General features: G+C 42.7%; 1 protein-coding gene and 2 long non-coding RNA genes across 3 annotated transcripts; 1 reads left to right on the plus strand and 2 right to left on the minus strand.

The window, feature by feature from the left end:
• The first annotated feature begins 246 nt into the window (after window positions 1-246).
• LOC140581218 (retinitis pigmentosa 1-like 1 protein) lies at window positions 247-2,050 on the plus strand. Its single transcript, XM_072703102.1, has 2 exons — window positions 247-1,138; window positions 1,869-2,050. The coding sequence occupies exons 1-2, from the start codon at window positions 247-249 to the stop codon at window positions 2,048-2,050; spliced, it is 1,074 nt and encodes a 357-aa protein (XP_072559203.1).
• A 384-nt stretch (window positions 2,051-2,434) lies between these two features.
• LOC140581174 (uncharacterized) lies at window positions 2,435-9,159 on the minus strand. The gene is made up of 2 exons (XR_011984241.1): window positions 2,687-9,159; window positions 2,435-2,498 (listed from the first exon to the last, which is right to left on the minus strand). It is a non-coding gene; the product is annotated as an uncharacterized lncRNA (long non-coding RNA).
• Window positions 9,160-9,516: 357 nt separating this feature from the next.
• On the minus strand, window positions 9,517-10,020 carry LOC140581222 (uncharacterized). Its single transcript, XR_011984279.1, has 2 exons — window positions 9,769-10,020; window positions 9,517-9,580 (listed from the first exon to the last, which is right to left on the minus strand). It is a non-coding gene; the product is annotated as an uncharacterized lncRNA (long non-coding RNA).
• Between the last annotated feature and the right edge of the window lie 4,470 nt (window positions 10,021-14,490).

Raw genomic sequence — 14,490 nt, forward strand, 5'->3', positions numbered from 1 at the left:
AGGAGGGAAACAAACTTGAAGAGAGACCCAGTTCTTTCAATGCATCGGGCGCAGACGCTTGGGCAGGGATGTCCGATCCAGCCACCCCTGACATAGCTAGCCGTGTACGGGAAATCCTCGGAAGTGAAGCAACAGGAAACAGTGACGAGGAACCAACAGACGGAAACGACTCCCATCTCAGGCAAAACAATTCAAAGCAATGCATGTCCAAAAGAAATTAGAGAAACATCATCATACAAGAACTTCATGCGTGACAGCAATATTTTGAAATTATCTGATGAAACAGAGATAGACTTAGAAGAAGAAACAAGTTTTGGGACATCTTCATTTGTAGAAAGGGTGCAATACAGTAAAATTTCCCAAGACCTTGATCAAGTATGGGTGTTAATTTTCAATAAAATAGAGAGACAAATCATGGGGCATTTTGTCAACACAATGGCAGAGTTCAAGGTAAGATGGAAGTTGGATGATGACGAGCTTGAAATCATGGTAAATGAATTCAAAGATGAAGTCCATCGAAGGATCCAGGCTAGTATGGACAAAGAACTGAAAAAAATTAAAAGTCGAGCAGGAACGACACTGAGGCCACCAAAGGAGGCCATGTCAAGAGAGTCTACTGCGCAGAACAAACAACGACAACGTCGTCTGAAGATCATGCAGATCAAATCTATCGACATGTCCCTTCAAAAATGTGATGAGGATGACGCTGTGGCTGGGATTGAATTTAGCGATCAGTGTAGTGAAGATCGGAACTGCCCTTGTGATATCAGCATAAAAAAGAAAATGATACCCAAAGCTGTAGATATGGTAAATGTTGTAAAATCTGCACCAGTGAAGATGGATTTTGATTTAAGGAATATCCTGAAAAGGAACCCAGAATACAACACTGAAACAATGGAAAGGAATAAGAGAAAAGATGAGATGTACGTTGCTGATTTTCTTAATAAAGAAAATACTTCAGTAGAAGCAGAGGTGGAGATAGATGAAGGATATAGATACATATCTGAGAAACTTGATGTCTCAGAAGAAGATAGCATGGAAGTCCAAATGACTGAGGGCCATGCCATAAGAGAGGATGGAGGGAACTGTGCTGAGGAAACAACTGAGAAGACTGAAAATAGTGAGACAGACCAAGGAGGTAAGATAACTGAGGATGAAACAACTGAAGAGAGAGAATGCACAGAAGTGCATGCAAGTGGAATAGAAGAAGAAACTGACGAGAGTAAAACTGCTGAAGCTGAATCTTCTGATGATGACGAAACTGTGAGAACTGAACAGTGTGAACGTGGCGAGAGAAAAGATTGTAGAAGTGGTAAAGATGAAAAATGTGAAGAGGACGCTGAACAATTTGGGGATAGTGAGGAGCATGAAGAAGCAGAAAATGAAAAGACAGATAGGAACCATGATGCTCAAGGTTATGACCTTTCTTTATCTGCTGAGGTGGATGAAACTGAAAATGGTGAAAATACTGAAATTGAGGAGGATGAGACTGAAACAGACAGAGATGAAGAAAGACTTAAATGAAAACACTGAAACCGAAGACATTGTCACAGACGTGGATGATGGCAGTGAAAAACATGAACAAAGATACGACGCGTCACAAGTGGCACCTACTGAAGACAGTGAAGCTCACAATTCGGCATCAGAATCAAAGCAGGTTACTGAATCTGAAGAAGAAGATGGAATTCAAAGTGAAATAGAAAACACATCTATAGATACTCATGATAAAATACCAGCTATTGAAACAGAGAGGGAAGTCAGAGATCGGGAAGAGGCAACAGGAAAATACTTAGATGCTGTGGAGGAGACTATCACAGAGACAGGTAATGAGAGTGCTGAAATGGGTAACCAAGGTGATTCTGCTGAAGCAGAGGATGAAGCTGAAGACGTCTCTGACGCAGAACAGGATGCGAAGAGTGAAGGAGACACCGTAACAGAAAGGCAGGATGCAGACGATGATGGTGTGGCCATGCAGGAGACTGAGGAGACCTCATTCCATGTAACTAGAAATATGGTGTATGGTGATGGAGAAGAGGCTGATGTACTGTAGAGGACTCAGAGACAGAGGTCTGTAGCATCATCCACCAGTGCATGAACGACATGGAGGTCAAATAAATTTCAGAGGAGAACACTTGTGGAGTGAAGTCACACTGCTGAACACAGAATTCCAACCTGGAACCTCCCAATCACAAGCACGGATTCTTAATCCACAGAACAACACACCACGTTCTCTGCAAGCTGATATATAGGAAAACACTGGGACCCTGTTCCCTGTGGTGCGACTGATATAAACAAATAATCGTTGCATTTTAGGTCTCAGAAATTCACAAGTTGCATACAGCATGCATGCCAGGGGAAGCCACATAAACAAGATTAATAAAAACAAACTCTACTTGTAGCTACACGGGTCCAATTAAACAATGGCCACGCTTCATACAGATGTCTTTGAGGGTTTATTTATATCTCTCTCTCTCTCCTCTCAGCAGACACCGTGAAAACTATAACAAAATTAAGACAAAAATTTACATCACAGTCCATACAAGTCTCTTCCTTAGCAGCCCCGTCACAAACACGCAAGCTCGTCCAAAATACATCACACTCACAATTAACCGAAACAAAGATACATCGTTCATATAAATACACACTTAATTATAATCACATACAACACAAAAAATTTAACAATTACCGTGTGCGCCTCTTGGACCACATGCAGAGTTAAATCCCTTTCAGCACTGTGCAACTACCTCTTCCCCAGTGCCACCGCGCCAAAACCATGCCAAACGTCAGTCATGTGACCCATTACGCTTTGCGTCAATTTACATAGAATTTTTAATTATTCAATAAACATATTTTAAATAAATTGTAAAGATCACAACAGATTTAGGTATCTCAATTTATAACAAAAATGAACTTTCAGAACACACTGTCATTGGGACAGTTACACTCCCACCAAATTACTATGATTTATGAGAATGTTCGCACAAACTCTTGAATAAATCTAGTTATTTCTAAAACTAAATAGTTGTGGCCTCTAAGCAATTCTGAGGTCTAGGCTGATTCCTTGAACTGCACATACATAAGTTTCACTGGAACATATTTAGTTATTTTCTATAAGCACTACTAGTTTATGAATGGGACGTTCAAGGATGGATGGGTGGAGTCTTTGGCTCTCCTTCTCTTGTTTCCTACTTCCTAATTGGATCTTGGCCCTTCGTACCAGTCCATCTTCATCCTCACAGACATGGAGTACTCTTCCAAGTCTCCATTCATTGCGAGAAATCCCTTCCTCTTTGACAATGACAATATCTCCCATTTTCACATTTCGTCTTGGAGAGCGCCAACGTTGTCTAAGGGTGATATTCAACAGATATTCCTTCCTCCATCTACTCCAGAATTGCTCTGTTAAATATTGCACTCTACGCCACCTTTTTCTGGCATACAAATCTTCAACCATGAACTTTCCTGGTGGAGGCAATGGGATAGAGGTTTTCATGGTGAGTAGATGGTTTGGTGTGAGAGGCTCTAGGTCTTTAGGATCACTAATGCCTTCAGTAGTTAGTGGGCGGCCATTTACGATTGACATGGCTTCATAGAAAAATGTTCTCAAGGAAGCATCGTCTAATCTTCCAGCACTCTGTGAGAGGACAATGTTTAGGACACTCCTAACTGTCCTTATCTGCCGCTCCCAAACGCCTCCCATGTGACTAGCGTCTGGTGGATTCATGATGAAGTCACATTGTTCTTCAGCAAGGTAAGTAGTCAATCTGTCCTTGTCCATTTCTTTTAGGGCCCTTGTCAGTTCATTTTTTGCCCCAACAAAGTTTGTCCCCTGATCTGACCTGATTTGCCTCACAGCTCCACGGATAGCTATAAAACAACGTAAAGCATTTATGAAGGCATCCGTTGTTAGGTCTTCCAACATTTCGATGTGAATTGCCCTTGAAGACAGGCAGGTGAAAATAAGACCATATCGCTTGTATTCTTTACGGCCTTGCTTTGTGTGAAATGGTCCAAAACAGTCCATCCCACAGTAGGAGAATGGCGGCGAAGGGTCAACACGATGGGCAGGCAGATTAGCCATCTTCTGAATTTCTGTTGGCCTGCGAGCTCTCCTGCATGTAACACACTGTTTGATGTAACTGGCTACAACCTTGCTGCCACCAACAACCCAGAAGCCATCTGCTCTCAGTTTATTAAGAGTTTGTCCCCTGCCTTGGTGCTGAGTCTTTTCATGACAGTAACGTAAGATTAGGAGTGTGACTATGCTATGTCTGGGTAGGATTACTGGATGCTTCAAGATGAGAGGTAAGGAGGCCTTCCTTAATCGCCCTCCCACCCTGAGGAGACCATCTTGCAATATTGGGTCAAGTTGAGACAATGGATGGCTGTGTGGCAGTTTGTCATAACTCAGCATTCGCATTTCATCTTTAAAGGCTGCCCTTTGTGCTAATTTTACAAGCACAAGACAAGCATTTCTCCTGTCTTCGACATCTATGGCCTTTGCTGGGTTTACCCTTCTGGCTAGCTGCTGGATTCTGGCAACAACATTCAACACTGTATGCCATTTTGAGAACCTTTTAAATCTCTCTAAAAAAATCTCCTTTTCTGTTACCTTTGTTTGGAGAACTTGTGTTGCCTTGACTTCAGGATCGCCCACCAGAAGCCCTGGCGCTGACACTGGCATAATGATCTCTCTTTGCCACAAAAACTCAGGTCCAGTAAGCCAATTTGAACTGATCAGCTCGGCCACCTTAAGGCCTCTTGAAGCATGATCTGCTGGATTTTGATCAGTGTCAATATAATACCATTGGGCTGGGTCAGTGGCTTCTCTGATTCTTTGGACTCGATTTGCAACAAAAACGTGAAATCTGCGGGCATCATTATTAATGTATCCTAAAACCACCTGGGAATCTGTCCAGAAATACTCTTGGTCAATTTTAAGCTCCAGCTCTTCCTTAAGTATACTGCTGCATACTGAGGAGACCACAGCAGCTGTTAACTCCAGTCTTGGTATAGTTACAACCTTTGTGGGTGCAACCCTTGCTTTAGCAATGACTAAGGAACAATGCACCTTGTCGTCACTCAGCACTCTAATATATGTACACTGACCATACCCATGACTACTTGCATCTGAAAAGTGATGCAGTTCAATTCTTTGAACTTTCCCTAAACATTGAGGAGCAAGGCATCTTGGGATCTGGAGTTTTTCTAGATTCTTTAAATCGCTAAGCCAATTATCCCATCGTGGTTGTAATTCTCCAGGCAGCGGGTCATCCCATCCTATACCCTTCAGGCACATTTCTTGTAGAATTTTCTTACCCAGCAGAAGGAAGGGAGCAAGGAAGCCTAATGGGTCAAACACTGATGCTATAGTTGAGAGGATTACTCGCCGTGTTGCTGATTTCTCATCCAGGGTAACCTTAAAGGAGAAGTTGTCGCTGTTTGCACTCCACCTTACCCCCAACACATTCTGCACTGGAAGTTCATCATGACTGATATCCACATCCTGAACTTCACTAGCTCTTTCACTTTCTGGAATCGACTCTAGGACTTCCCTGCTGTTGGAGATAAACTTGTGAAGGTGTAATCTTCCCTTTGCACACAACCCTTGCGCCTCTCTTACTAGATTAATGGCCGTGTCCACAGATTCTAAACTGATGAGACCATCGTCAACGTAGAAATTCCTTCTGATAAAGCTGGCCGCCGCGGGATACTCCCCTTCATTTTGGCTTGCGAGATACTTCATTCCATAGTTTGCACAGCCAGGAGAGGATGCTGCACCAAAAAGGTGGACTTTCATGCGATATTCCTTTGGCCTTGAATTTGTATCGCCATTTTCCCACCACAGAAAGCGCAAGTAATCACGGTCTTCTTGATTTACATGGAATCTGTGGAACATTTTCTCTATGTCACAAATAATAGCGATTGGGTGTTTGCGGAACCTGCAAAGTACCCCTATTAGTCCATTTGTAAGATCAGGACCAGTTAATAAATGATCATTTAAGGCTGTGCCACCATACTTAGCAGAACAGTCAAATACCACTCTAATCTTTTCTGGTTTCCTTGGGTGATAGACACCATGATGTGGGATATACCACACATTTCCTGGCTTGGGATGATCTTTAGCTCCCTCTGCATCACCTTCCTTGAAGACGCCTTCCATAAACCTTAAATAGTCATCCTTGAATTTGGGATTTTTGTCAAGTTTTCCTTTGAGATGTCTCAGTCGTACCAGAGCTAGCCTCTTATTTTCTGGTAGTTCAGGGCGTGTCTTAAAGGGGAGGGGCATTTCCAGGTGTCCATCTGCATTTTGGTGTATTTTTCCATTCAGCAGTTGCGTGAACTGTATGTCATCTTGTGATATACTCCTTTCTCCAGGATTAGTGTCTCTGAAGTCTGACTCAAGTGCTCTGATGACGGTGGCTGGTGTTAATGGTGGTAGTTCCTTGACTAACACACGGTGGCACAAGCCTGTCACTTCTGTTGACTTTGCCACCTGTGCTGAACTGCCAACAATGCTCCAACCCAAGTCAGTTTTGATGGCATATGGCTCTGCTTCACCTCCTATGATGACTTGTCGTGGTACTAATGCTCTGGAGCAGTCGTAGCCAATCAACAGTCCGGCCTTACAATCCATCAGCTCTGGTATTTCCTGTGCTATTTTGCTCAGATGTTTCCACCCCTTGGCGGTTTCAGGAGTAGGAATGTGGGAACGGTCAAGTGGGATGAAATCTCTGGTATAGGCGAGCGGCAGGTTGATAAAGCCTTGGGAGGAAAACCCTCTAACTCTGAGCCCACTAACTCTTTCACTCTGAATAACAGAATCCTTTCCCATCATAGTAGTTAGCTTTAACTTGACTGGCTCTAAACCCACCCCTATTGTCTCACATGTTTCTTGATCTACAAACGTGTTACTGCTCTGAGTATCTAGTAGAGCGTACACTAAAGTTTCTGTGTTTGGAGTAGTGTTTGAAGAAATCCACACGGGCACTATCATTGTTGTGCTCCCACCATCGCTTCTGTCCACACCACAAGAAAGTGAGGATGTGTTTGCTGCAGCAGGGGAACGGTCTTCATGAAGTGGTGTTGGATGAGGTTTTTTACAGATGGCACAAATAGATCTGCTCTTGCACTCCCTTGAGGTGTGTCCTCGCCTAAGACACCCAAAGCATAAGTTATTTTCAAATATGAACTTTCTTTTGTCATCCACAGGCTTGCTGGCAAACTTCTGGCATTTGTAAACTGAGTGGCCTTCTCCACAGCACATGCATGTGACTGATTTTGAAGAAGATGAAAATAAAGGATTTGCTTTCTTAAATGAATCCAAATCCACTGAGCTACTCTCCTCGGCACTGTATGTTTTGCCTGAGGCTTTCACGCTTGTGATATATGCATTTGCCTTTGGACGCTTCATGTCTCTGGATAGCCTGTCTTCAGTATTCTTTAAGGCATGAAAGGATGTTACCGGATTGCATGCTATTTCTGCTTCTTGTGCCACAAAATCTGTAAACTCTTTGAAATTAGGATATTCCTCTGTCTGTTGCAATTGCTTTGTGACATGACGATTCCATCGAGAGGTTACCCAATCAGGGAGTTTTTGGAGTAATCTCTGATTCTCTTCACAATCATTTAACACCTGTAGTCCCTTAATGTGTGGCATAGCATTGCTGCAGGCTGTCAGAAAATCACTAAATTGTCTCAGTTTAACTGACTCCCTTGAGCTAATCTTCGGCCAGTTGTTCAGCCTTTCTCTAAAAGCACGCTGAATTACAAAGGGGTGACCATACCGAGCATCTAAAGCTTTCCAAGCTTGGTCATAGGCTTCATCATCATTTCGATAGAAGCTTCCTTCCAGTACAGATTGTGCTTCGCCACTGATGTATCTCTGTAGGTAGAATAACCTGTCAGCTGAATTTGTGCATCGCCGTTCAATCAATGCCTTGAAGCTTGTGCTCCACTCTAAGAACTTAAGAGGGTCACCTGAGAAGACCGAGGGCTCAGGTGAAGGAAGTCTGGTAAGTACCATTGTGTCATGCAGGGCTTGTATTAAAGATGCTTCATTGTTAGTTTTGTTTGTTTGCTCACCTTTAATTTCTTTGCAAGCCGATGGAGGGAAGTTAACTACCTCAAGTGCTATTCTATCTTCATCACTGGCTTCAGCAGTGTCTGCTTCAGAGTAAGCTTTGAGCTTTGCAGCTATCACATGAAGATCTCTCTGACCTTCCAGTCTTTTCAGTTCTTGCCTCTGTGCAGCAATAGCTTCCTCCATCTCCATTTCAGCTCGTTTTGCAGCCAACTGTGCAGCACACTCTGCTCTTTTTGCTGCAATGCTTTGCTGCTCTGATAAACAGCTAGAGCGATGGCTGAGGACTGTAGATCTGTGGACTTCAGACCCAAATATTGACTGGGCATACTCTCTGTCGAGCACCATATGAAGTATTGCATTTTCTGCCTTAGCATCAAACTCGTCTAGCCCCACTTCACTCATACGTACCTTCATTATCCCCATCAAATCTGCTGTTACTGCTGTGCAGGAATCCATCTTCCTTCTGATTTCAGTAGAAGTTGTTGACTGAGATCGTATGTTTTCATAAACATTTTTCACTTGGGTCTCCAGCCCTTCAACAGCATCCATCATGTCACCTATGTCTTGATCAGAACACTCATCCTTAAGTTTGGTACGTGTAGCTTTCACTTGTTCCTTCCAGCTTTCATATAGTTTAATGAATTTGCTCTCCTTGTGAGAGGTCTCTTGTTGCTTAAACTCTGACATTTTGGATGTCAACTTTCTATCTCTGGAGGACTTCCTAATATTGACTCTTGAGATAGTTGGCGAAAGCTCCCTTGAAGTTGTTTCAATTTCCTTTGGTGATTCAACTTGTAATTTTTGGGGGGAACCAACACTGTACATGTTTTAGAAAATTTACTTTAGCTATTATCAAATTATTCCTATATACATAACCCTTTGCAATATATAATGGTCAGTACAATGCAAGTCTTAACATGTAATAACAGCTTACTTAAATAAACCCATTGTTGCACTACCTATAAAGTAGCTTTCAAAAAAAAACGAATAAACATTCAAACCAATATTAAAGAAGGGCATCGATTACACTATCGTAATAGATCATAGTCAGTTACCCTTTAAACCCAGTTACCTTTATCAATAACAAACGGAAAGACAATTTTTTTTTTTTTTTTACACTGTACTAATGTCCATAACCTTGCAGATGTAGTACAGTCAAACCTGACGCCGTCTGCAGAGTCGCACTCTTATGCCTGAAGACCTCAAATGAGAAGCCAGTCACTGCACTCCGACGAGAAATCGCTGTCTTCACCCATACACCGAATCTAGCGATCCCGCTTTCTTCTCCGCCGTCATCCGGCTACACTGACGAACGTGGTTCGTTCTCTCTTATCCCGAACATGCGCCGCTCCTTTTGGAACTCTCAGCCATGTTGGCGGTACGTTTTCACTGTAGCTACACGGGTCCAATTAAACAATGGCCACGCTTCATACAGATGTCTTTGAGGGTTTATTTATATCTCTCTCTCTCTCCTCTCAGCAGACACCGTGAAAACTATAACAAAATTAAGACAAAAATTTACATCACAGTCCATACAAGTCTCTTCCTTAGCAGCCCCGTCACAAACACGCAAGCTCGTCCAAAATACATCACACTCACAATTAACCGAAACAAAGATACATCGTTCATATAAATACACACTTAATTATAATCACATACAACACAAAAAATTTAACAATTACCGTGTGCGCCTCTTGGACCACATGCAGAGTTAAATCCCTTTCAGCACTGTGCAACTACCTCTTCCCCAGTGCCACCGCGCCAAAACCATGCCAAACGTCAGTCATGTGACCCATTACGCTTTGCGTCAATTTACATAGAATTTTTAATTATTCAATAAACATATTTTAAATAAATTGTAAAGATCACAACAGATTTAGGTATCTCAATTTATAACAAAAATGAACTTTCAGAACACACTGTCATTGGGACAGTTACACTACTCATAATTAATTTAATATCAGCAATGAACAAATATATTGTAACCATACTGATAGAAACTACAGATTATTTCATAAATGACTTTGCCCCATTTCTGTCTTTGTCCATCTCTTTATTTATAGCATTGAAATCGCCCCATGTCTCTCATATGGCCTGTGAAACAACTGACCGTATTAAGTCATCTTTTGCCACGAAGGAACCTTTTTGTAAAACAAATGAGGGGGAACTTTCACACGCTACACCGGTGGGATAAAAGCACGAGACTCACATGAGTGGACAGGGAAGTGTTACCGTCCTTTTGGGATGGGGTTGGAGCTGCAGGTCTGCAGTACTGGGAATATGAAAATATCGATGACCATGTGCACAGTACCGAGCTTTTTAATTGGATCTTCCTACTACAGTGTGATTGACATCATTCAAAATGTAGGCGGAGCATTTATTACAGTATTTACTGATTCTCGTAGGCTTTTCTCCTGAAGTTGGACTCTAGCTTATTATGCTAGCAAGCACTGTGTCAAAGTCTCACGCATCCTGTAAACATTTATTATTATTATTATTTACTGTACATACATGTTTTACCATTTTTTTCTTGCTAAATTTCTGATTTTTTTAAACCGAATTTTAAATAGCTCATATTGCAGTTGGGTGCCTGAAAAAAATAATGTGCCCCTAGATTTCTGAGGTATAAATCAGCAAACTATTAATAATGCAGCCCACCCCATATATCAAAGGGAAGGCCGTTAGTTAAAAGCGAATTCCCAGTTATTCTGATACCTGAAGCAGCATTTTGTTCTGCTCCTTCCAGGGGTAGTCTGGGCAGTTCCTGGCGTTCCTGGGTCTAGGTTCCTGGTCTGGGGGCTGCAAGCTCGTGCTCACCGCAGAACCTGCCGACACCTGCAGAAGATGTAAATGATAATTAAAGACTACAATAATAATATAATTAATAATAATAATCTTCGTTAAAGAAATTTCTTGAAAATAAATATAAACAAATAAAATATCCCCGAGCGGTGATATGCTTGGCTTCTTTGGAGCTAACACAGATCACCATAACGTTTTGATAACATGTAATGAGGACGCCCGACAGCCGGCCTGATGAAAGGGCTTTCACCTGCATTTTATACCCCCGCTTCCGGGGGGAATGCGATATAATAATAAAAAAAAATGGTGTCACTTAGATCGACCATATGCCAAATGGCAGGGGACCAAACAGCTGACAAAACACTATATAACAACTGAGGTTCCCGTTTCCCAGCATGCATTTCCAATCTGCAGGGACACAGGCAAAGGAACAGAACCTCAACTTAAAAACTTGACTTACTGAAATATTACTACTTGTATGCTGCCCCAAAGATTCTCACTAAATTCGTACAATAATTAAATAATAAAATATCAAATAAATAGCACATAAATTGACTTCACAATTAATTCAATATTAATTTCTTTACTTAAATAAATCTAGTCATATATTACACGCGAGCAATACTTTCTTCAACACTTTCATGTTAGTGAAACGGCTTTTCTGGTTGATTTGACTCCAAACGAAATATTACCAGAAGATAACTCCTCATACTAGACTGACACCTTCTGGCTGAGAAAAGACAATAATAATTTTTGTGTCTCATAATTATATGCATGAAATGCGGGCACCCTTGAAATAAATAAAGATTAACACTGATAATGCAATTTGTGAACCGAATTCACATTCCAGACCATTTTCTACCCTTAAAGAGTATTTTCTTTTAACACTGGCCAAAATAAGCTGGAAATAGTCTAGCCATGTTTGAATGTCCAGTTTATGTGAACAAACGCTTAGTAGGCTATAAGGATCCGGAATAGCAGCAGAGATGGGCACATCGGCCACACGTTCACACGAGTGTCTGGACACGGGCCATGCTTCCCAAACGGCGCTGAAAATGCGGACAAATAACTGGAAATGCAAAAGGAAGCACCTGTTAGCTGGGGAAATCTATTTCCACAAGCAGCACTGAGAAATACGGGCTCGTATTCCGCAGCACAATACGGGGGTTTTCCCTTACCTTGTTTATCTCAACACTTGGTATTGTCCCCAGCTGCAGAAAAACAACACAAAAACCTGTTGCTAGCAGAAAAATCCACACTCTCATGGGCTCGTGTGAATGTGGATATACAGAAGTTAGGCGAATCAGCGCCATGCTGTAACTGACATGTGTCAGCAGCCCATCTGTTTTTCCGCTATAGCAAAAGTCGACAAATAAAGATGAATGCGCGCGTACTTTGCACGACAGTTTTGGGTTCGTATCTCTTAAATAAACGCCATGCATGGACGAAATGCACAGAACATTTCGTTTGTGTTAATGGCCGTTTTTGTATTGAGCAGGTGCACACAGCGCGGGTTTTGCACCGGACTGTCGGAAGGGGCAACTACAGTCAACAGTTATGGACCGGGGGGGTATATATGATCTATTTATGAATTTTGATATCAATTATCAATGCATGACCCGCGACCCTTTGCTGAATGTAGATGAAGAGAGTACAATTACATAGACTATTTGATATAATTCATATTAAACATCAGTTAATTAATTACTAAAAAAAATCACATGAAATGACGTTAAGCTAGTGAACAGTGCTACTGGAAAAGTACAGTGTATTTGTCACTGTACTGCATAGTGACCTAATACGGCCCAATACGGCCATTCTCACAAATTTCATAGAAACAATAAGGAATTACCTGAGTAAACACAATTAGGAAGCATTTGACCTTATCTGTCCTTCTGGCTCCACAATTGCCTCTTAAGCACATTGTGAGATCGATTGTTCCCGGCTTATTGTCCATCACGACGCTCGTGAAGGACGCTGGAGCGGCCGCGTCCCCTGACCCACGTGTGAGTGCGGAGGCCGAGCTTTCCCACACCGGGAGGAAACGGGGGGCCTCCTGGCACCGGGGGGCTCTCAAGAGGAAGCGGCCGACGTATCATCGAGGCTAACGGCGCTCGGGGAGACGTGGAGCAGAAGCCAGCCGGCCGTGCGGAACAGGGCAGGAATGCCGGCGGGTGGCGGCTTCATTAAAACGGGGGGGGGGGGGGGGCGACCTTGTGTCCATCATGGGCGCACAATGGATCCCCCGGAATGAGCGGCAACGCAGTGAACGGCGGTGTGCCCGGGCAAGCGCCCTGCCAGAGTGGAAGATCCCACGTCTCTCTCCCTTTTTCCCCCAATTTTCCCACCGTTGTTCAGGTTATCCTGTGCTTGTTTATGACCTCCGGTCCACAGGATGCGGTGCCGGGGGATCTCTCCACGCGGGACGCAGCCTCCGCATGCACGGGGCTTGATGGAAAACCAGCATGGAAATTATTAGGATTACTTTTTAAAGTCTGCGATAAGAGGGTATGCTTTAACAATACCCCGATCGCCTTCCAGCTTTATATACTGTACGTTGCTCCTGTCGGACCGATCAGTCATTTGTTCAGGCTGAAGCAGTTGTGAAGTGACATCCGTTTAAAATATAAATAAGGAGACTGTCAAAATCATCCGATTGTTACATAATGTGCATGCCGCACTGACTCGGAACGCCTAGCGCTCAAGGCGACACTCCGGAGGCACGGAAACAATGCTGACTTTAAATCGACAGTGAAATCAGGGTTGGAAAAATCGGGACGGATCCTTCATCATTTCACGTGCACAACCTCACTATCTCTTTTAATCTCCGTTTACCTGGGAACCGTGTAGCATACAGACAGAAAGGTCACGTACAAAAAGTCTCACCCGTCTTACCAAGGACACAATTCTATTAAATAACTGTGCATGACTGTGTACTTCATTCTCATGCAACATATCCTAAAAATAGAGACAAACCAATGAAAATAGCAGGAAACACAGGTGTGTAAAGCACACAAGGAATTACCTGTTTTAATGTTTAGAGATTTTATTTTGTGATACTGGGGCACAGGAGAGATTTGTCAACCTTTAAACGCTTTAACCTTTAACCTTTTACCTCTTATAGCCTTTTGCCTTGACATCAGATCTTAGCAAAACTAGACTGTCCTGTTTAGTGTTACTGCATTGATATAAGTCCCACATATGGGCATGCTTCTGGCTTACTAACCCAGTGCTTAAGTTCGTGGCTGCCATCCATGTTCCCCCTTAGATAAATCTGAGCTGAGTTGTATCTTTTGCTAAATGAGGGCCACTGTGTGGGGTGACATGGTGGCAGAAGGGCAAGCACTATTGCATCCCACCTCTGGGATCAGGGTTCGAGTTTTTCTCCACTTAGTCTATGTGAATGGAGTTTGTATGTTCTCCTACCTAAGTTGTGGAGCTTCATTCATCTTCCCTGGTCCAAAAACATGCTATGGTAAACTGGAGTTTGCAAATTGTCCATTGGTGTGTGTGTGTGTGTGTGTGTGTGTGTGTGCGCGCCCTGTCCTGGGTCTTGTAACTCCTGAGCTTCTGAGATATACTCCACAACCCTGCATAGAACA

Source organism: Paramormyrops kingsleyae, chromosome 19 (genome assembly GCF_048594095.1).
Source record: "Paramormyrops kingsleyae isolate MSU_618 chromosome 19, PKINGS_0.4, whole genome shotgun sequence".
Classification (NCBI taxonomy): Eukaryota; Metazoa; Chordata; class Actinopteri; order Osteoglossiformes; family Mormyridae; genus Paramormyrops; species Paramormyrops kingsleyae.

Excerpts from the sequence above, each read along its gene's own strand:
- LOC140581218 (XM_072703102.1), top strand. The coding sequence starts at position 247 with ATGCGTGACAGCAATATTTTGAAATTATCTGATGAAACAGAGATAGAC. Across the intron at positions 1,139-1,868 it reads TAGTGAGACAGACCAAGGAG|CAGAGGATGAAGCTGAAGAC; the intron begins GTAAGATAACTG and ends ATTCTGCTGAAG.